This window comes from Orycteropus afer, unplaced genomic scaffold, assembly GCF_000298275.1.
Source record: "Orycteropus afer afer isolate SDZICR_OR568_19922 unplaced genomic scaffold, OryAfe1.0 scaffold00020, whole genome shotgun sequence".
NCBI lineage: Eukaryota > Metazoa > Chordata > Mammalia > Tubulidentata > Orycteropodidae > Orycteropus > Orycteropus afer.
This window is the reverse complement of record NW_006921607.1, coordinates 6,833,080-6,855,025: the sequence shown is the minus strand read 5'-3', so window position 1 is coordinate 6,855,025 and position 21,946 is coordinate 6,833,080. Positions and strand designations below refer to the sequence as shown.

Here is a 21,946-nt window from a genome sequence, read left to right as displayed (position 1 = left end):
TTCTTCTTTGTTTCCAACTTTTGCATTCCAGTCACTAGTGATAATTAACACATCCTGATTGCATGTTTGGTCAATTTCAGACTGCAGAAGTTGATAAAAACCTTCAATTTCCTCATCATTGGCTTTGGTGGTTGGTGTGTAAATTTGAATAACAGTCATAGTAACTGGTCTTCCTTGTAGGCATATGGATATTATCCTATCATTGAGAGCATTGTACTTCAGGACAGATCTTGAAACATCCCTTGTGATGGTGAATGCCACACCATTCCTTTTCAATTTGTAATCTGCAGCATGGTAGATCATATGGTTGTCTGATTCAAAATGGCCAAAACCAGTCCATTTCAGCTCACTGATGCCTAGGATATCAATCTTTATGCATTCCATTTCATTTTTGACAACTTCTAATTTGCCTAGATTCATACTTTGTACATTCCATGTTCCAATTATTAGTGGATGTTTGCAACTGGTTCTCAATTTGAGTCGTGCCACATCAGCAAATGGAGGTCTCGAAAGCTCTACCTTATCCATATCAGTAAGGCTGGTTTTACTCTGATGATGTCGTATTTTGAGAGCCTTCTAACATAAGTGGCTCATACTTCTGCACTGTATTGGACAATGTTTCTGGGCTATTCATAAAGTTGCGCAGTAATGTATCAGACAGTGTTTCTCAGCTATTCATAAGGTTTTCCCTGGCCAATTCTTTGAGAAGTGGATGGCCTCTTCCTTCTTCCTAGTCTGTCTCAGTCTGCAAGCCACGCTGAAACCTGTGCACCATGTGCACCCCACTGGGTTTGAAACACCAGTCGTACAGCCTCAAGACTCAAAGCAACACGTCACCACAGTAGGACAAACCGACAGACAAGTTTGTCTTCCTTAGCTGTTGGAAACCTCTCCAACCTCCCTTACCTGGATCCCTGCTGCTGCCTCCTCACTCTGTCCCAGACCCCTGGCCTTTTGCCTCTCCTTTCCCCCACTTTCCCACCCTGCCGCTTGTGGGGCATGACCTGGGTCGCCTCCCCTCACCTGGATCCTACTGCTGACTCTTCACTGTCCCGGTCCCCTGGCCTTTTTTCCGTAGTGATATCGCCGCAGAAACCCAAGAAGGGGTCGCTATGAGTTGGATCCACCTGGATGGCAATGAGGTTTTTTTTTTTTTTTTATGTATATGTGTAGTATTCATTCAGGGTGGGGACCATTGTTTGGCATGCTTTTAAACTTTCTAATCACTGATTACATCCCTTACCACCTGCCAGTACTATTCTCACTATTTTACAAATAGTAACACCAAGTGGTAGGTTCTATTATTATCATGCCCATCTTACAGATGAGGGAACTCAAGCATAAAGAGGTTAAGGAACTTGCCCGGGTTCCTAGAGTTAGTAAGTAGAAGACTTGAACTCAGACCATCTGGTTCCAGAGTCTAAGCTTTGCGGTTGAAAACATTCCTGTTTTCTTTCATAATTAGCTTTTTATACTAACCTTTTGTTTTTGAGATGTATGTTTGATACATATTGATCTAATTGATTTAATTCATTCCATTGTGTGAACACAATATATTTATCCATTTTCCTAATAAGGGTGTTTGAATTGTTTCCCTTTTTGCTATTACAGACAAGTGGGCTGATTTTGAGAAACATCTTGGAGAGGTTTGAGGCAGATGCAGAAAGAAATTAGGGAGTGGCTGCCTTGGGGTGATGGATGAGTCAGATTTCAGTGCAGTGGAGCAAGGAGGGAACGCTGGGGTAGACTGTGTTTCCAAAAGATTCCAGCATATCCCTACCATCCCAGAGGCTACTGGCTAGGGGACCGGACACATGGGGAAGCCATGAGAAGGCCCTTTGAGTGATAGCCTCCCGAGGTCCCAGCAGCCAGCCAGCGTCAACCACCAGACATGTGCATCTGAAGATGCCCTCAGGTGATTGCCACTGTTGACTGACCTCGGCCACCGGCTCTTCCCAGCTGAGGCCCAGACACGGCAAAGCAGAGGCAGCCATCCACCATGCACCTGTCAGAAGTGTGGGCCCACAGGGGCTGTAAGCACAATAACATGGCCGTTTTAAGTAGCTAAGTTTTGAGATTAGATGGTAGTAGTAGCTGGACAGTTACCACTTGGCTGCTAACCAAAATGTTGGCAATTTGAGTCTATCAGGGGCACCTTGGAAGAAAGGCCTGCCAGTTTACTTCTGACAAATTAGCCACTGAAAGCCCAATGGAGCACAGTTTCACTCTGACATACATGGGGTCGCTATGGATCACAATCGATTCAACAGCAACTAGTAACTGGAACAATGGCTGGGAAGTGAGTCTGAGTGTTGTGAATGGAGCTCTTTGAAATTTTTAAGGAACTAAAGCATTTGACTGCTAACCAGAGGCTGGAGGTTCAAACATGACGGCAGTGAGTTTGGTTTTGAATGATTTAATTACTTCTCAATTCCTTGCAGTTACTGGACTGGTGTTTCTCTTGAATGTCACACCATGTGCAGAGGGGCAGGGAGACAGGACTGGCCTTACTGTGGGCCCAGAGAACAGGGGCAGGGAAGGAAAAAGAGTTCTTCCCCTGTAATAGCTAGGCATTCACCTGAGAGACTTGTCACCACAAGCGGACAGCCCAGGAGGCTGTCAGCCTAAGGAGAGGATGGTGACATCTCTCAGCCTGAAGGTACTGAGCCTCTCGCAAATCCTGTAATGCCTCTAAAATGGGACACTCACTGAACTCACTGCCATCGAGTTGATCCCCACTCATAGTAACCCCTCCATGGGTTTCTGAGACAATATCTCTATGGAAGTAGATTGCCCCCAGTCTTCCTTCCAAGGAGTGGCTGGTGGGTTTGAACCACCAACCTTCTGGTTAGCAGTCAAATGCCTTAGGTACTAAGCCAAATGGGACACAGACATCTTAAAAAGTTTAACAGTTGTGTACTTATTTTATGTGGATTGGAGAAAAACATAAACATTAAGACAAACCTCAGAATTCTACAGATATTATCATAGAACTATAAACATTTCATTTTAATTGCATTAATTTGAGCAAAAAGGAATGAATCAGTCTCACCGAAAATAGTGACTACACAGCACATGTAGTGCAGATGTGGCAATACTGACGGAAGTGTTAACAGAGTGACTGGCTTCACAGTCTTGCCCTGATACATTCATCAAAACCTGGTCCTTCTCCAAACCTCCCCCTCAGGCTACGGCTGCAGATGGTTGCTAGTCTCAGCCTTGATTCTTGATGGAAACCTGCTGGAGAAATGGCTGTGCAGTGAGCAAACCCGTGGGTGTGACAAGAGACACTGAATCCGGGCTGGCTTCCTGCAAGGGGCCTTGTCCACACACCTTGTCCCTCTTCTTATCTTCCCCTGGTGCCTGCACCCAGTGTTGTCATGCAATGCAAGGGGTACTAGACCAGGAGTTAGGAGCCCGGTTCTGGTCCTGCCTCAGGCACTGACTGCTGTGTGACCCTGCCTTCCTCTCTGGGACTCAGTTCATCTGTCAGGAAACAGAGAAACCTTCTGGTCAAGGTGGGAGACGTCAATGAACCAAACTAATACGAAAGGAAGGAAAGAAGGAAGGGAGGAAAGGAGGGGGAGAGAGAGAGGGAGGGAGGGGTGGGAAAAGACACTTCTTTACAGAAGATTGCCACCTAATAAATAGAGAAGGAATGAGCCAGTTAAAGAATCACCATTTTTCAATTATCTTACAAATAAGAGATTTAGGCAAGAATCTTTAATAAATGCTAAAACCACTGTGTGGGAGTTTGTTGGACACAGGTATTTGCATAGTCTCAAAGTATTTGCCCACAAGATATTTATTAATTACAAAGCAGAAAAATAGTAACTTTACAGTCAAGAAATCAGGCAGACACCATCTTAACCAATGGATCAAGGTCAACATCACCAGTTATAAGATATACCAGCATCAGAAACCCCCTGATAATGATGCCCTAGGAATGGCATAGCATCACTTCTGTGGTATTCTTGCTGAAATGTATAACCTCATGTTGACTAAACATGAAACATACTCAAATTGAAGAACAGTCTACAAAACACCTGACTGGTACCTCTTCAAAAGGGTCAAGAACATGAAAGATAAATAAAGATCAAGGAGCTGTCAAGAATTTGAAGAGCTCTGGTAGCGTAGTGCCTAAGGCACTTGACTGCTAACCAGAAGGCTGGCAGTTCAAACCCACCAGCCACTCCTCGGAAGGAAGGTCGGGCAATCTACTTCCTTAGTGATACTGCCTCGGAAACCCAAGGAGGGGTCGCTATGAGTCGGGTCCAACTCGACGACACATGACAACAACAACAATAGAGAGATAGAAAATGCTGTTGGGAGGGGATGGTTGGGGCCAAAATTGGTAAAAAAGGGTTGAAGGGTAGCAGCACGTCTGACCTCTGCTTCATAGGTATCAGCTTTGAGCTGTTGATGCTGATGGTGAACCTTCTCCCACCTTGTAAAGTTAGAGGAGGACCTCCATGCCCTTTTTACAAGGCATTAGTGGAAAAAACCGGTGAGACTCAGTAAGGTCTGTAGTTTAGTTAATAGCAATGTACCATTGCTAATTTCCTGGCTTTAACAAATGTACTAGAATTATTACATAAACTGCCAACAGAGGAAGTTGTGTACTATTTTTGCAACTTTTTTGTTGAGTCTAAAATAATTTCAAAATAAAAAGTTAAAAATAAGTATACTTGTAATGTTAAAGTGAGACTCATGTCTCACACCATATAAAAATTTTAACTCAAAATGGATCAAAGACCTAATGTAAAAACTGAAACTAAATTCATAGAAGAAAGTTTAGGAGAAAATCTTCTTGAACTTGGATGACAATGGTTTCTTATATAAGACACCAAAAGTACAAGCAACAAAAGAAAAAAGCACATAAATTGGACTTCATCCAAATACAACATTTTGTGTTTCAAAAGACACTATTAAGAAAGTGAAATGACAACCCACTGAATGGGAGAAAATATTTGAAAGTCATATAGCTGATAGGAGTTCTGGTGGCATAGTGACTAAGGCATTTGACTACTAACCAGAAGCCTGGTGGTTCAAATCCACCAGCACTCCTTGCAAGGAAGACTGGGCAATCTACTTCTGTAGTGATACCACCTTGGAAACCCAAGGAGGGGTTGCTATGAGTTGGATCTGACTCCACAGCAGTGAGTTTTCATAGCTGATAAAGGTATAAACAACTCTTGAACTCAATAATACAAAGACAATCCAATTTTAAAATGGGCAAAGGATCTGAATAGACATTTTCCAGAAAAAGATATACAAATGGCCAACAAGCACATGAAAAGATGCTCAACATTATTCACCATTAATACCAAAAAAAAAAAAAACTCACTGCCATTGAGTTGATTCTGGCTCATAGTAACCCCCATTGGGTTTCCAAGGCTATAAATCTTTACAGAAGTAGATTGCCTCATCTTTCTTCCATGGATCAGCTTGTGGGTTCAAACCTCTGACATTTTGGTTAGCAGCCAAATGCCTTAATCGCTACACAATACCAGAGCTCCTTTATTAACCATTAAAAAAACAAAACAAAACACTGCCATTGAGTTGATTCAGACTCATAGTAACCCCCACTGGGTTTCCAAGGCTGTAAATCTTTATGGAAGTAGATTGCCCCATCTTCCTCTCACAGAGCAGCTGGTGGGTTTGAACCACCCGCCTTCTTCTTAGCAGCCAAATGCCTTATCCACTACACCATCAGAGCTCCTTTTATTAACCATTAGGGAAACGCAAATCAAAAAACTACTAGAACAGCCAAATGAAAAAGACAGATAATAACAAATGTTGGAGACAAGGGGTTGGAACTCTCCTACATACATTGCTAGGGAGAATGTAAAATGTTGCAGCCACTTTGGAAAACAGTCTGGAAATACCTCAAAAAGCTAAATATATACTAACCATATGACTTAACAATTCCATTCCTAAGTATATACTCAAGATAAATCAAGTAAAAAAAAAAACCATAAAACTTGTACATGACTGCTCATAGCAGCATTGTTCATATCAGTCAAAAATTGAAAATAATCTAAATGTCCATCAACTGATGAATAGATAAATAAAATGTGGTATGTTCGTACAAGGAAATATTATTCAGCTATACAAAGGAGCTCTGGTAGCATAATGGCTAAAGCACCTGACTGCTAACCAGAAGGCTGGCGGTCCAAACCCACCAGCCACTCCTCGGAAGGAAGGTTGGGCAATCCTACTTCCGTAGTGATACTGCCTCGGAAACCCAAGGAGGGGTCGCTATGAGTTGGGGCCAACTCGACGGCACATAACAACAACAACAACATACAAAGGAATGAAATACCAATATTATATTACAATGTGGATGAATTTTGAAAACATTATTATAAGTGAAAGAAACTACAAAGGCCAGATATTAATTCCATTTATATGAAACATCCAGAATAGACAAATCTATAGAGATATTGCCATGAATTGAATTATGTTCCCAAAAACATGTGTCAGCTTGGCTGGCTCATGATTCTTTGTGGTTTGGCAGTTTTGTAATGATGTCATCCTCTCCTATGATGTGATCTGATATGATCAGCCAATCAGTTGTAAGAGGATTTCAGTGGGATGCAACACCCTTACTCAGGTCACAACCCTGGTCTGGTCTAAGGGAAGTTTCCCTGGAGAGTACCCTGTATCACCTCTTATTTTATAAGAGATAAAGGAGAGACAAAGGAGAAGAGAAGGAGGGACGTGACTACCACCAGGAAAGATTAAGTGGGGAGCAGAGTGTGTCTTTTAGACTCAAGGCCCCTGTGCTGAGAACTTCCTAGACCCAGAGGAATATCAATGCCAAGACACAAGGAAATCTTCAAGGTATGCCGGGTCCACAGACGTTAAAAGGAAGCAAAGACTTTCCCCCAGAGCTGACAGAGAGAGAGCCTTCCCTAGAGCTGGTACCCTGAATTTGGACTTCTGGCCTCCTAACCTGGGAGAATAAATTTCTGTTTGTTAAAGCCATCTAATTGTGGTATTTGACTTACCAGCATTAGATAACTAAGTCAGATGAAAAATAGATTAGTGGTTTCCAGGGGTGAGAAGAGAGAGGGAAGGAATGGGGAGTGACTACTTATGGTCTGGGCTTTCATTCTGGGGTGATGAAAATGTTCATCCACTTGTTCATTTGGCTGTTCATCCACTGAGAAGTAGCTACAATAGGGTGGAGATGAACCTGTCCTCTGCAGACAGACTTGATTCAAATCCTAGCCCACAGCTCAATGTTTTAATCAGTAAAATGGGAAAACAATAGCACCTAGTCAGGTTTGTCAGGGTGATTAAAAGAGATTGTGCATGCAGAGTGAGTAGACAGAGTATATAAAGTAGAGTAGGTTGGCAAATATGTGATAGATATATTTACAATGGCCAAAAAAATAGCCACTGAGGCTGCATATGTACAACCAAACATCTCATGAAATTTGACTCCTTGCTACGGAGGTGTAGGGACATAGTTTCATGGGACATCCCCGTTAAGTGGCTTCATAATGTGTTTAGCTAATGCTTAGCTATTGTTATGCAACAAATTTTTATTGAGCACCATGGCAGAGAAGCTGGCTGCCCCTCATTGCTCATATCCATTTTCCCCTTTTTCTGCAGTTGTCTACATTTCCAGAATAACATTTTCCAGATTCCCTTGCAGCTAGGTGTGATCACATGGCTAAGTTCTGGCCAATGAAATGTGAGGGACTTCTGAGTTCTGTCCTTCAAGGGAAGGGCATGCCTTTTTTTATCTTTTTATAGACACCAAAATTTATTAGTGGTTACCAGGGGTAGTAGGTGGGGGGAAAGAGAGGTTATTGTTCATGGAATACTGAGTTTTGGTTTAGGGTAATGGAAAAATCACTTTGATTAAGGGTAGGGTTGCATAGACAATTATTATAAATGCTGTCAATAAGTTGTACACATGTGAAAGCTGAATTGGCCAACGTGATAGGTATATTTGCAACAATGACAAAACAGTAGCTACTGAGGCTGCTTATGTACAACCAAACACTTCAGGAAATCTGATTCCTTGCTATGGGGGTTTAGGGTCATGGTTTCATTAGATATCCCAGTTAACTGGCCTAATAACATGTTCAGAGCTTCTGTCTGCCTCCTAGTGTGTTGCATAGTACCTAGGGGCTTTAAAGCTTGCAAGTGCCCATCCAAGGCACCCAATTGGTCTCTATTCACTTGGAGCACAGAGGAAGGAGAGACAGGAATAGGAGGAGGAAATGGAATGTGCGATTAATTGCCTCCATTGAATAAGTGCCTCCTTTGCCACACAAGACCAGAAGAACTGGATAGCGGACATGCCTTTTCTTGCCTCCATCCTACATTTTGTTGCTTGGAATATAGATGCCTTGTCACCCATGGGATAGCTGAGTGGAAAGATGGAAGCAAATGGGTCCCATATCTCTGTGGAGCACCCATGTCATCTCTGAATTTCCTACATCTCAACTTCAATGTAAAAAAATTTACGTTGACACCTCTAACCTGTTGAAGTCTCTTTTACTTTGGGTCTTAGTTACTTGAATCTGAACCTTAACCCTAACTAGTATTATAGCACTTATTACATGCCAGGCACTATATGCTTGTTCATCTCAGTATTCTCAGACCATAACAGAAGAAATAATGTAAGCTTCAAAGTCAAGTAATTTGTTCAAAGTCATGGAACTAGTAAGTAGCCAGGGTAGAGAAGTCTTTGACCCGGCCCTCACTGAAAGACTCAAATAAGTGAGTCCTGAATAAGCATTACTTATTTCTACTGAGAGCCATAGGACGCTGGCTGTGGAACAGTCAAACTGAATTGGGTTTGAATCCTACTCTAATGCTTACATACTGTGTGATTTTAGGCAAGTGGCTTAACATTTCTGAACATAGTCATATATTGCTGGATAATTGTAAGACTGAAATAAAATGGCGTCTGTAATGCACCAGAAACATTGTGAGTGTTGAATAAGTGTTGACTCCTGTCAAATGCATTTTAGTACAAGCCCTAGTGATCACATAGGGGAACTGGGAGAAAAACTATGAGAAATATGAATCTGTAAGACGAAGGGAAGGAGGAATGAGATTGGGGGTGCATGTCTTACTCCTTCACTTCCACCCATCCTGGCCTGTGGCGAAGGACGTCTGTGAGAGTGGTCAGAAGGGTGGTCTTGAACCGGATGGATGCTCTCTGCTCTCTGAAAGACAGGCCAACAGAACACTGCTCAGGATCAATCCTTTCCCAGGAAGGCCCAGGGGTAGGAAAATAGGGGAAAGGAAAAAGGCCAAGTTCCACACCTAGAAATGCCAAAGCTTAGAATTACTGAATCCCAGAATTTAGCATCAGAGCATAGCAACACTTAAAGTAACCAAATTAAGAATTACAGAATCTTTGAATCATTGAAAAATACTAGCAATCACTTATTCAATGCCTATTATATGCCAGATATGGTCTGGTTACTTTCCATGCACCTTATATTAAATGATAAGTACTTGCAAATCCTTCTCCCAGCATCCACCTGGGAAGATGGAGTAGATGTATTTTTCCCTATTCCTCCAGCTAAATATAACTAAAACCACTGAACATTATATATAAGATAAACATAAGAAGACACTTAAAGGTGGAGAGAAGAAGGCAGACTGGCTAGGGACTTCAAGAGTCAAGGAACAACATAGTGGTGAATTCCCTGGGTTTTGTTTTTGCCACATATCCCCCACCTATGCAGCTGAAGAAACTGGAAACCCCCATGGGTGCAGACAAAAAGAGCCGCAACAAAAGCCTGCTCTCTCTGAAAAGGACAAAAAAGATTCAACCTAGCAAGACAGGTGACTTTTAGACAATAACTACTCTACTCCAGCCAAACACACGGGGAAAAAAAAAAAAAAAACCTGAGGCCTGCTTAGGACAGCAAAGGCCAAGTAGGGAAGCTAGACTTGCCCTGAGGTTGTAAGGATGCACTCTAACACCCCTGCTGGGGTCTCGTCAGGGAAGACTAGGCAGTAATGAGCCTCCACTACGTCAGTGGAGACCACTTGGGGAGCCTGGACTTTCACTCTCACTCAGCATTAGTGAGATGCCATGCCCCTTCCCTGCTGAAGTGATATCAGAAGAGGCCTAGTGTGGAGTTAGGATTTTATCACCAACCAGCAGTGCCAAGGCTGCACTTCCGTGTGGTATCAGTGCAGGCCGTGTGGGGAGCAACAACAAGGAGCCCCTACCCTTCCAGCGGGGGTGGCACCAGTGGAGGTCTAACGAGGTGCCAGAATTCCTACCTAGCAGTAAGAAGGCCCTCTCCCTTCAGGTGTCAACAGAGGCCAAGTGAGGGACCTAGACTTCTATGCTACCCTCCTTCTGCAGAGTTGTTGTTGTTGTTGTTGTTATTTGCCGTCGAGTCGGTCCCGACTCATAGCGACCCCTCCTTGGGTTTCCGAGGCAGTATCACTACGGAAGTAGGATTGCCCAACCTTCCTTCCAAGGAGTGGCTGGTGAGTTTGAACCGCCAGCCTTCTGGTTAGCAGTCAAGTGCCTTAGGCACTATGCTACCAGAGCTCCCTCTGCAGAGTTAGTGAGCTGAAACAGATTGTTTCAGTAAGACCCAGCACCTCCTAACATGCTGCTGTTGTTGTTGTTAGGTACCTTTGAGTCAGTTCCGACTCACAGCACCCTTGTCCATGCACAACAGACGATGGCCCTGGGCTATCCTCACAATCGCTGCTGTTTGAGCCCATTGCAGGGCCACTGTCATCCACCTCACTGAGGGTCTTTCTCTTTCTTGCCACCTTTTTTTTTAAAAAAAAAAAATGTGATTTGGGTGAAAGTTTATGGAGCAAATTCATTTTCCATACAGCAATTCAGATACACATTGTCTCATGACATTGACTACAATTTACCCCAATGCAACAGCTCCACTCCCACTTCCTCCTGATAGTTGTCTCTTCACTGTGTCCATCCCTCCATGCACTCTTGCCCCCTGAGCTGTCTCCCTGTGCATAAGTAGCCCTTCTTTCTCCCATGGTTTTTGTCTCCAAGAAGTGTATCTACCTCAGGCACATGTTCAACTCTTATGCCTGTCTTTTGTTTGGCAGGAAGCCACAGGTGTGGGTTCAATTCCAGACCTGAAGGGCAGTTAGGGACCATAGTCTCAGTGGTTGCACCAGGCTTTATCAGACCAACAACCTGGTACCCCGTTTTTTTTTCCCAAATGATTTTGAGTTTTGTTCCACATTGTTCTCCCTCTCTATCCAGGATCTCCTACAGAGATCTCCCTCTGAGTGGTTGACAGTGGTAGCCGGGCACCATCTAGTTCTTCTGGTCTCATAGTCGTATAGGCTGAGGATCGCATGGTGTACCAGTCGTCTCACTGACCTTTTGCTTTACCACGCATGATATCCTTCTCCAGGGACTGGTCCCTCCTGATAACATGTCCAAAGTATGTAAAATGAACTCTCCCCATCCTTGCTTCTAAGGAGCATTCCAGCTGTACTTCTTCCAAGACAGATTTGTTTGTTCTTTTAGCAGTCCATGGGATATATAACATTCTCTGCAAACACCATCATTCAAATGCATCAATTCTTCTTTGGTCTTCCTTATTCATTGTCCAGATTTCTCATGCATATGAGGCTATTAAAAAGACAATGATTTGGGTCAGGTGCCCCTTGTCTTCAAAGTGACATATTTATTTTTTACCACTTTAAAGAGATCTTTTGTAGTAGATTTGCCCAATGCAATACATCATTTGATTTCTTGACTGCTGCTTCCGTGGTTGTTGATTGTGGATCCAAAGAAAATGAAATCCTTGACAACCTCAGTCTTTTTTCTGCTTATCATGATGTGTTGCTTTTTGGTCCATGGTCTAGTTATCTAGTGCCGCTCTGATGAGAATATACCACAAATGGGATGGATGGCTTTAACAAACAGGAGTTTATTCTCTAACAGTTTTAGAGGCTTTAAGTCCAAGTTCAAAGTGTCAGGCTCTAGGGGTTCAGCTCTGCCTCCTGCTCCCGGCCCACTGAAGCTGCAGACTTTTCTTCACTCAGACAGCTGCTGGCTGCTGAAACTGACAAGCCCAAGATTGACAAGTAAAAAGGCACAGTGCCAATGTTACCAAACAACATGGCAGGCCACTAATTCAAGTCCAGATGAAGTCCCAAGATCAGCAGGGCATGGCAGGCTGTTGAACAATGACTTGGCTATATGCAGGGTTCATGCATGCCAAAAGGCTAGAGACCATTCCCAAAGCTGTTTCTCATATACAGGAAGCAGACCACATACCCAAAGCCGCTACTCAGCTGCTCCAGTAGATTCCACCATGGAGTTAATTACCTATCTCACCATGGGGAATAACTACATTCAGCTGCCCAGACACTCAACCAGGCCCAGCCAAGTCGACACACACACTTAACTACCACAGTCCAACTGTGAGAATTTTTGTTTTCTTTATGTTGAGATATAATCTATACAGAAGTAAGTGCTTCAATCTTCTTCATGATCAGCAAGCAAGGTTGTATCATCTGCATATCACAGATTGTTAACAAGTCTTCCTCCAATTCTGATGCCACATTATTCTTCATATAGTCCAACTTCTCAGATTATTTGCTCAGCATGCAGATTGAACAAGTATGGTGAAAGGACACAACCCTGATATACAACTTTCCTGATTTTAAACCATATGGTATCCCCTTGTTCTGTCCAAATGACTGCCTCTTGGTTCATGTACAGGTTCCACTTGAGCACAATTAAGTACTCCAAATGTCTAGATGTGAATAAAAAAACATTCATCAGCCCAAGAACCAGGGAAATCTCAATGTAAATTTACAAAGTCAATCAGTAGATGCTAATACCAAAATGATAGGTGCGTCACAATAATCTGACAAGTATTTTAAAAAGGTCATCATAAAAATGTAATTAAGCGCACATCTGAAACAAATGAAAAAATAAAAAACCTCATGAAATAAAAAGTCTCAGAAAAAATTTTAAAAAAGACATAAAAAAATTAAATGAAAATGTTAGAACTAAAAAACATATAATCTCAATTAAAAATAAAAATCAATGAATTGGATCAATAGTAGAGTGAAGGAGACAGAGGAAAGAATCCGTAAACTTAAAGTTAGAATAGTAGAAATTACCCAGTCTGAACAACAGAGAAAACATATGCTGGAAAAACAAAAATGACAGCAATAACAATAAAATATGCGTGTGTGTGTGTGGTTACATAGGTAGATTATGTAGGGACTTATGTGTATAGGAAGGCATAATGAGTAAACGCACATTCATGTATAGATGTATCTGTAGGCATATGTATTTACATGTTTGTGTGTGCTGCATATATATCCATATATATAATAAATCACATAGAGGCACAGTTACAGAAGCTTCCTAGACATAACCAAACAACTCACATGATTGGTTTACTGGGTTAAAAGGCTTAAGATCATATTCTTAGGGGACAACTTAGTCAATTGGCATAACATAGTTCATAAAGAAAATGTTCTACATCCTAGTTGGATGAGTAGCACCCATCTGGAGTTTGAAAAGCTTGTAAGTGGCCATCAAGATACAACTATTGGTCTCTACCCATCTAGAAAAAAAGAAAAGGAAGGAAACCAAACACTCAAAGAAGAAGCTAGGCAACAGGACTATTACCCACACCAACCACAGCCTCTTCCAGCCTGAACCCAGAAGATCTAGATGGTGGCCAGCTACTACAGCTGATTGTTCTGACCAGGGAGACAATAGAAGGCTTTGGATAGAATAAGAGAAAAATGTATGACAAAACTCAAATTCCATGAAAAGGCTAGACCTACTGGAACAATAAAGACTAGAGCAACTCCCAAGACTATTACCCTAAGATACTCTTTGAAGTTGGAACTGAAGCCACTCCTGCAGGTTACCTTTCAGCTAAAAAATAAACTGGCTTATAAAATAAACAGTGTCACCCATGAGTAATGTTCTCCCTTAAACAATTATGAGGCCAAACAGTCAATCCAAACCCACTGCCATTGAGTCGATTCTGACTTATAGAGCCCCTCATTGGGTTTCCAAGGCTATAAATATTTATGGAAGTAGATTGCCTCATCTTCCTTCCATGGAGTAGATGGTGGGTTTGAACTACTGACCTTCTGGTTAGAAGCCAAAGGCCTTACCCACTACATCACCAGAGCTCCTTATATGGTCAACATTTACCCAGAAACAAAGATGAGAAGGCAAGGAAGGAAAAGGAAGCCAGATCAATGGAAACAGAACAAACAGAATAAAAATAATGAGAATGCTGTCACATTGTGAAAACTGTAACCAAAGGCACAGACCAATTTGTATAAAAATTGTTAAAAGATAACCTTATTTGCTGTGTAAAATTTTATCTGAAACACAATAAGGTATTATTTAAAATAATTTTTTAAAAAGGGGGAGGGGCGGGGGAAGTGAACATAGCTTTAGGACCTGTGGGCCTATAACAAGATCTAACATTCATGTGAATACAGATCTAGAAGGGAAAGGCACTGAAAAATTGAATAATGGCTGAAAACTTTGCATTTGGCAAGAGACATAGATCTACATATTCAAGAAGCTGAGAGAATCTTACACAGATAAACCCAAACAAATCCATGCACATATCACAAACAAACTCCAAAAACTAAAGACAAAGAAAATCTTGAAAGCAGCCAGAGAAAAAATGACATCTAACTTAGAGTAGACAAACAATTAGAATGAAAGTGAATTTCTCATCAGAAACCCAGAAGCAAGTAGGAAATGACACAACATTGTTTAAGAGCTAAAAGAAAAGAACTGTCAAACACTGATTTTTATGTCCTGTGAAAATATCCTTCAGGAATAAAGACATTCTTAGACAAAAGAAACTAAGATAATGTGTCACCAGCAGACTTAGACTAAAACAATGGCTACAGGAAGTTCTCTAAATAGAAAGGAAATGACGAAAAAGAAGGAATCTTAGAACATCGAGAAGAAATAAATAACAATGGAATGAGTGAAAATGTGGGTAAATAAACTTTCCTTCTCTTGAGTTATTTAAATGATGCTTTTGACAATTGAAGCAAAAAATTTAACACTATCTAATATGGTTCTAAATCTATGTGGAGGGAATATTTAAAACAATTATGAACAGGGGAGGTAAAGGAATTAACAGGAAGTGAAGTTTCTGCTCTTCACTTGAACTGGTAAAATGTCAACATTAGTAGACCGTGATAAGTTATCATATACAGTATAATACCCACAGCAACCACTACAAAAACTATATAAACAGATACCCTCAAAAACACTACAGATAAATCAAAATGGAATTCTAAAAAAATGTTCAGGTAACTCACAAGAAGGCAGGAAAAAGAAAACGGAGTAACAAACAAACAAATAAAATAGAACAAACATAAAGCAAAAAATAAAGTGACAGATATAACGCCTAACATAGAAACAATTACACTAAGTATCAATGTAAACATAATTACACTAAATGTAGTGGTCTAAATACAGCAACTAAAAGTCAGAGATTTATAGAGCGGATTAAAGAGTAACAAGCAAACATGGTGTCCACAGGAGATTCACTTCAAATATAACGGTACAGGTTAAAAGTAAAAGGATGGAAAAATACATATCATGTAAACATTAATCAAAGAAAGCAGGAGGGCCTGTGTCAGTGTCACATTAAAGCAGACCTCAGAGCAAAGAAAATTACCAGAAACAGAGAAGGACAGAACATAATGATAAAAAAGTCAGTCCCATGAAGACCTACCAATATTAAGTGTATGTTGTTATGTGCCGTCAAGTCGGACCCGACTCATAGCGACCCCTCCTTGGGTTTCCAAGGCAGTATCACTATGGAAGTAGATTGCCCAACCTTCCTTCCCAGGAGTGGCTGATGGGTTTGAGCCTTCTGGTTAGCAGTCAAGTGCCTTAGGCACTATGCTACCAGAGCTCCTATATTAAGTGTATATGTACCAAAAAACAAGAGCTGCAAAATATGTAAAGCAAAAACTGATAGAACTGAAAGGAGAATTAGGCAAATACAAAATTATAGTTGAAGATTGTAATGCCCCTTTCTCAATAACTGATAGAATGGGACAGAAAATTAGCAAAGACATACAATAATTCAACAACACTTGGAAACAACAGGATCTAATTGACATTTATAAAACAACCCAGAACAGTAGATTACTGCATATTTTTTTCAAGTACCCATGGAACATGTACCAAAATAGACCATATCCTGGCCCACAAAACAAACCTTAACAAATTTGAAAGAATTGATGGAGAATGTGCTGGGACTCATAATAAGGTCAAACTAGAAATCAGTAACAGAAAGAAGAAGAAAATCTCCACTCTTGGAAACTAAACAACACATTTCTAAATAATCCATGGGTGAAAGAGGCAGTCTCAAGGGAAATTTTTTAAAATACATTGAAATGAATGAAAATATAACATACAAAAATATTTGCTATGGTGTGCAATGTAAACTACCTCCTCTGACTTTCCACAAAATCTTCAATAAAGTCTACATTGCTCACTCCTGCTTTTGTGCACGTGGATTCTGTTTAGAGCATCCCATTAGGTTATTGATACAGAGTGAAGCAGAGCATCAGGGCACAACTGGCATGCAAGTCACCACATGTTGAAAGAGGCATGAGACCGTAGTTAGATGCAGTGCGTGTCCTGGAGTCCCCCTAGCACTGCCACTTAACAACTGGTTACGCAAGTTGCTCTTTGAACTTCTTCCTCATCTGTAAAATGAACACAATAATAGTACCTACCTCAAAGTGTTTTTTGTGAGGATTCAATGAGATAATAAACGTAAAGTGATTAGCCTAGGGCATGGCACATGGTAAATACTTAATAATTTTTAAAATTATGATTATACTTTTATGTTTCTATTAATATGTTTATTATTAATACATACTTTATTATTATTGAAGTAAGACAGTAGAGAGGGATAGAGGAAGAGAACCAAACCAAACCCACTGCCACTGAGTCAGATCCAACTCATAGTGACCCCTCCTTGGGTTTCTGAGGCGATGTCACTACGGAAGTAGATTGCCCAACCTTCCTTCCAGGGAGTGGCTGGTGGGTTTGAACCGCCAGCCTTCTGGTTAGCAGTCAGGTGCCTTAGGCACTATGCCATCAGACCTCCCAGAGGAAGAGAGGGAAGGAAGAAAAAAGAAAGGAGGAAAGAAGGAAGGATGGAGATTCTGTTTATTGAATTGCAGGGAGTGGGGTGGGGACCACTCACCGCTCTTTTCCCTTTGATAATCCATAGCCCTTGTAATTTTGATTCTGCAATGAGAAAAGAAAATTAAGTTCCTGCTTAAATAAATTCATATTCACATTTTCTATGTGTCTTAGCACCTAATGCTGCTATACCAGAAATACCACAAGTGGGTGTCCTTAAACAACAGAAATTTATTTTCTCAGGGTTCTGGAGGCTAAAACTCCAAATCAGAGTCTCAGTCATGTTGATTCCTTCCTTGTAGGGTGCTCCTTTGTTCCTTGGCAATCCTTACATGGAATCTGGACATGCTTCTGTGCCTAATCGGCTCTTTCTATAATTCAGAAGTGACTAGATTTAGAACCCATCCTACTAGGATGTGATCTAATTAACATAACAAAGAACAACTCTCTTTCCAAACAAGATTATTTCCACAGGCATAGGAGTTAGGATTCTAACACAGTTTAATGTATACATTGGAGTACACAATTGAATGACTAACACCTTAGGTCATTGGAAAGAAACCATAAAGTCCCAAATAATTATGTATGTTAATATGTTGTTGTCATTATGATTAGGTGCCCTTGCGTCAGCTCTGACTCATGGCGGCACTATGTATGACAGAACAAAACACTGACTGGTCCTGTACCATCCTCACACCGTGCTATACTTGTGCCCATCATTGCAGCCACTGTGTCAATGCATTTTGTTGAGGGTCTTCCCCTTTTTCACTGACGCTCTACTTTCCCAAGAATGATATTCTTCTCCAGGGAATAGTTCCTTCTGACAACATGACCAAAGTAGATGAGATGAAGTCTGGTCATTCTTGCTTCTAAAGAGCATTCAAGCTGCACTTCTTCCAGGACAGATCTGTTCATTCTTCTGGCAATCCATGGTATTTTCAGTATTCTTCACCAACACTACAATTCAGAGGTATCAACTTTTTCTTCAGTCTTCCTTATTCATTGTCCAACTTGTGCATGCATATGAGGCAATTGAAAATACCATGGCTTGGGTCAGGTGCACCTTAGTCTTCAAAGTGACATTTTTGCTCCTTAACACTTCAAAGAGGTCTTTTGCAGCAGGTTTTCCCAGTGCAATACAACATCCAATTTCTTGACTGCTGCTTCCATGGATGTTGACTGAGGGTCTAAGTAAAGTGAAATCCCTGACAATGTCAATCTTTTCTCCATTTATCATGTTATCACTTATTGGTCCAGTTGTGAGGATTTTTATTTTATGTTGAGATATAATCCATACTGAAGACTGTGGTCTTTGATCTTCATCAGTAAGTGCGTCAAGTCTTCTTCACTTTCAGCAAGCAAGGTTGTGTCATCTGCATATTAGAAGTTGTTAATGATGACTTCCAGTAAGATGGTGGAACAGCTTTAAGTGTTGAATAGCTGAATATCAAAGACTCTTTAAATATTCTGAGATTGAAAAGAAATTATGTGGGGAGACTTCTGGTAAGATGGTGGAATAGGCAGACAAGCTACACAGACCCTCTTCAACAAAGAAAAGAGAAACCAATTGACACAGATACAGAAGATAATCCCGGAGCCCTGAGTTTTGAAAGGAAGGATACAGAAGTGGATTCAACACCAACTAGCAGAAGAACCTGAATGAAAATAGTGAATAAGGAGACAAATGGAGCTGTGGACTGTCAGCTGTGCTGATGGCACAAATAGCTGAATATTTCCAAGTGGCATCAGGATCTGAGAATTAATCTAAAAACCAGCCCTGCTCACCAATGGTACCAACAGATGACTGCACTGGTGGCTGATGACTGAAAAGGGAAACAGCAAAGAAGGAGACAGACTGAACTGTGGACTTTCGGCTGTCTGGAGGGCACCGCCATTTTGAATGTTTACAAGCAGTGGTCATTTTGGATATTTCTCATTCAGATTCCAGGGAACTAAGAATAGGTTCCACTGGCCAAGGATAGCATAGACATACAGGAGGCTAATGATTGGAAAGGAAACAGGTGGTGAGTGCATAAATGGTGCCAACTAGCAAATAGAGGAGCACAGTACTCTTCTTATTCAGATAACATCCAAAGAAACAAAAATCTTGTGTATATCACTCCAACATACAATCACCAACTAAATATAAACACAAAAATGTCACAATGTCTCAGTGACAACAGACTAGCACAGGTCACACAAAGAAGAAAGATAAAGCAGGAGAAACAAGGTACCAGGATACAGACCTAGAACACATCCCTGAGGAAGATACAGCTTTGGAACTCCCTGATAAGGAATTCAAAAGAATTATATTTAGGTATCATCAATGGATTGAGAGACAGATCAAGGACAACACAGACAAAATTGAAGAAAACAAAGAGAAAACCCTAGAACTATTTCAGAGTACAATACAAGAACAAAATGACAAAAGAAATGGAAAAAATTCAGAAACGATACAAAATCTACAGATAGAAATCCAGAAGATTAATTTTAAATTGTCAGAAATAGATAACACATTGAATGGGCAAAGGAGTAGAAATGAATCAATGGAAGACAGAATTAGTGAGATTGAAGACAAATACTCCAATACTTCTTTGGAAAGGGATCAATCAGAAAAAAGATCAAAACACAATGAAGAAAGCCTAAGGTTCATATGGGATACCATCAAAAGGAATAACCTACGTGTCATCAGAATTCCAGAATAGGAAGAGACATATAAAACCACAGAGAAAATTGTTGAAGATTTATTGGAAAAGAATTTCCCTGATATGATGGAAGACAAGAATATATCCATTCAAGAAGCCCTAGAAACCCCAAACAGGATAGAACTCCAAAAGAAAATCACCAAGACATATCATCATCAAACTCACCAAAACCAAAGACAAAGAAAGAATACTGAAAGCAGCATGGGAAAAATGAAAAGTTACCTACAAAAGGCAACAGTTAAGACTAAGTTCTGACTTCTCAGCAGAAACCATGCAGGTGAGAAGGCAATGGGATGATATATATAAAACTCTGAAAGAAAAAAAATTTCCAACCAAGAATTATATACCCAGCAAAACTGTCCCTCAAATATGATGGTGAAATTAGGACATTTCCAGATAAGCAGAAATTAAAGGAATTTGTTAAAACCAGACCAACCTTACAAGAGATGCTAAAGGGAGACCTTCAGACAGAGAACCAACAACAGCCAACAATAACCAACCATTAACACACATGATGACATAACCCAGATACCAACCCAGTTATGGAAGTATCCAAAGTAAATAAGCTTACAAGATTGTAAACAGGAAACCAGAGACATCAATTGGCAAATGAGGACAACTACAAACCAAAAAGAGAGGAAAAAATTGTGTAATTACAGAACTTCTAAATGGTGAGGAAGTCAAGACAATTGCAAGATAGAATAGGCTGTTCTAAACTTGGGAAGAAAATTATAAATCACAGGGTAACCTCCAAAAAAATGATAAACTTTCACATCAAAATAAAGAAGAGGACAAGCACAAATATTTAGCAAATATTAAAACAATAGCAATGAAGAAAGTGATAACATGATTCATAAATAAAACAAGTTCAGTGCAGAAAATTATATAGAACAAAGAAATCAGCAACACTATGAAAAAACACATAATAAAATGACAGCAACAAATTCATACTTCTTGATAATTACACTGAATGTCAATGGGTTACATGCACCACTCAAGAGACAGAGAGTTCCAGTAAGATGAAGGAATAGACCGACAAGCTACACAGACCTGCTTCAACAAAGAAAAGAGGAACCAAATGACAGAGATACAGAAGATAATCCTGGAGCCCTGAGCTTTGAAAGGAAGTATACAGAAGTGGATTAGGCACGAACTAGTGGAAAACCTGAATGAAAACAGTGAGTATGGAGATGGTTGGAGCTGCAGACTGCCAGCTACGCTGACAGGACCAACAGCCTGAATATTTCCGAGTGGTGTTGGGACCTGAGAATTGACCTAAAGATCATCCTGGGTCGCCAAGTGCTGCAGGGATGACTGTGGTGGTGGCCTATGACTAGGAAGGGAAATGGCAAGGAGGGAGACAACCTGAGCTGTGGACTTTCGACAGTCTGGAGGGCGCAGCCATTTTGATTGTTTGCAAGTGGCGGCCATTTTGATATTTAAAGTGACCGAGGGCGAAGCCATTTTGAATGTTTACAAGTGGTGGCCATTTTGGATTTTAAAGTGACAGTATTTTCATCCAGATTCCAGGGACCTAAGAATAGGCCAAGGACAGCAGGGACATATGGGAGGGTAACAATGGGAAAGAAGACAGGTGGTGAGTGTATAAGTGTTGCCAACTAGTGAATAGAGGAGCACAGCACAGTACCCTGCTTACAGAGATAACAGAAAGAAAACAAAAATCGTGGGCAAGTCATTCCAACATACAATCACCAATTAAATATAAACACAAAAACATCACAATGCCTTGGAGACAACAGAGCATCCCAGTCCACACAAAGAAGCAAGATAAAGCAGGAGAAACAAGGGACCAGGATACAAATCCAAAACACATCCCTGAGGAAGATGCAGCATTGGAATTCTCTGATAAGGAATTCAAAAGGATTAGATTTAGGTACCTTCAATGAACTGAGAGACAGATCAAGGAAAACACAGACAAAATTGAGGAAAACACAGAGAAGACCCTAGAACAATTTTGAAGGACAATACAAGAACAAAATGACAAAATAAATGAAAAATTAGAAATGATAGAAAATCTACAGACAGAAATCCAGAAGATTAATACTAAATTTTC

The 21,946-nt window shown here is 40.7% G+C and overlaps 1 protein-coding gene across 1 annotated transcript in view; it reads right to left on the bottom strand.

Annotated features, from left to right (window-relative positions):
* Positions 1-17,317, bottom strand: part of TTLL9 (tubulin tyrosine ligase like 9) — a 79,100-nt gene extending 61,783 nt beyond the window's left edge. Inside the window, exons 1-2 of the mRNA XM_007934717.1 lie at positions 17,229-17,317; positions 9,102-9,194 (exon numbers count right to left, since the gene is read on the bottom strand). Coding sequence (XP_007932908.1) covers positions 9,102-9,194; positions 17,229-17,317 — 182 coding nt within the window. The remainder of the gene's footprint in view (positions 1-9,101; positions 9,195-17,228) is intronic.
* Between the last annotated feature and the right edge of the window lie 4,629 nt (positions 17,318-21,946).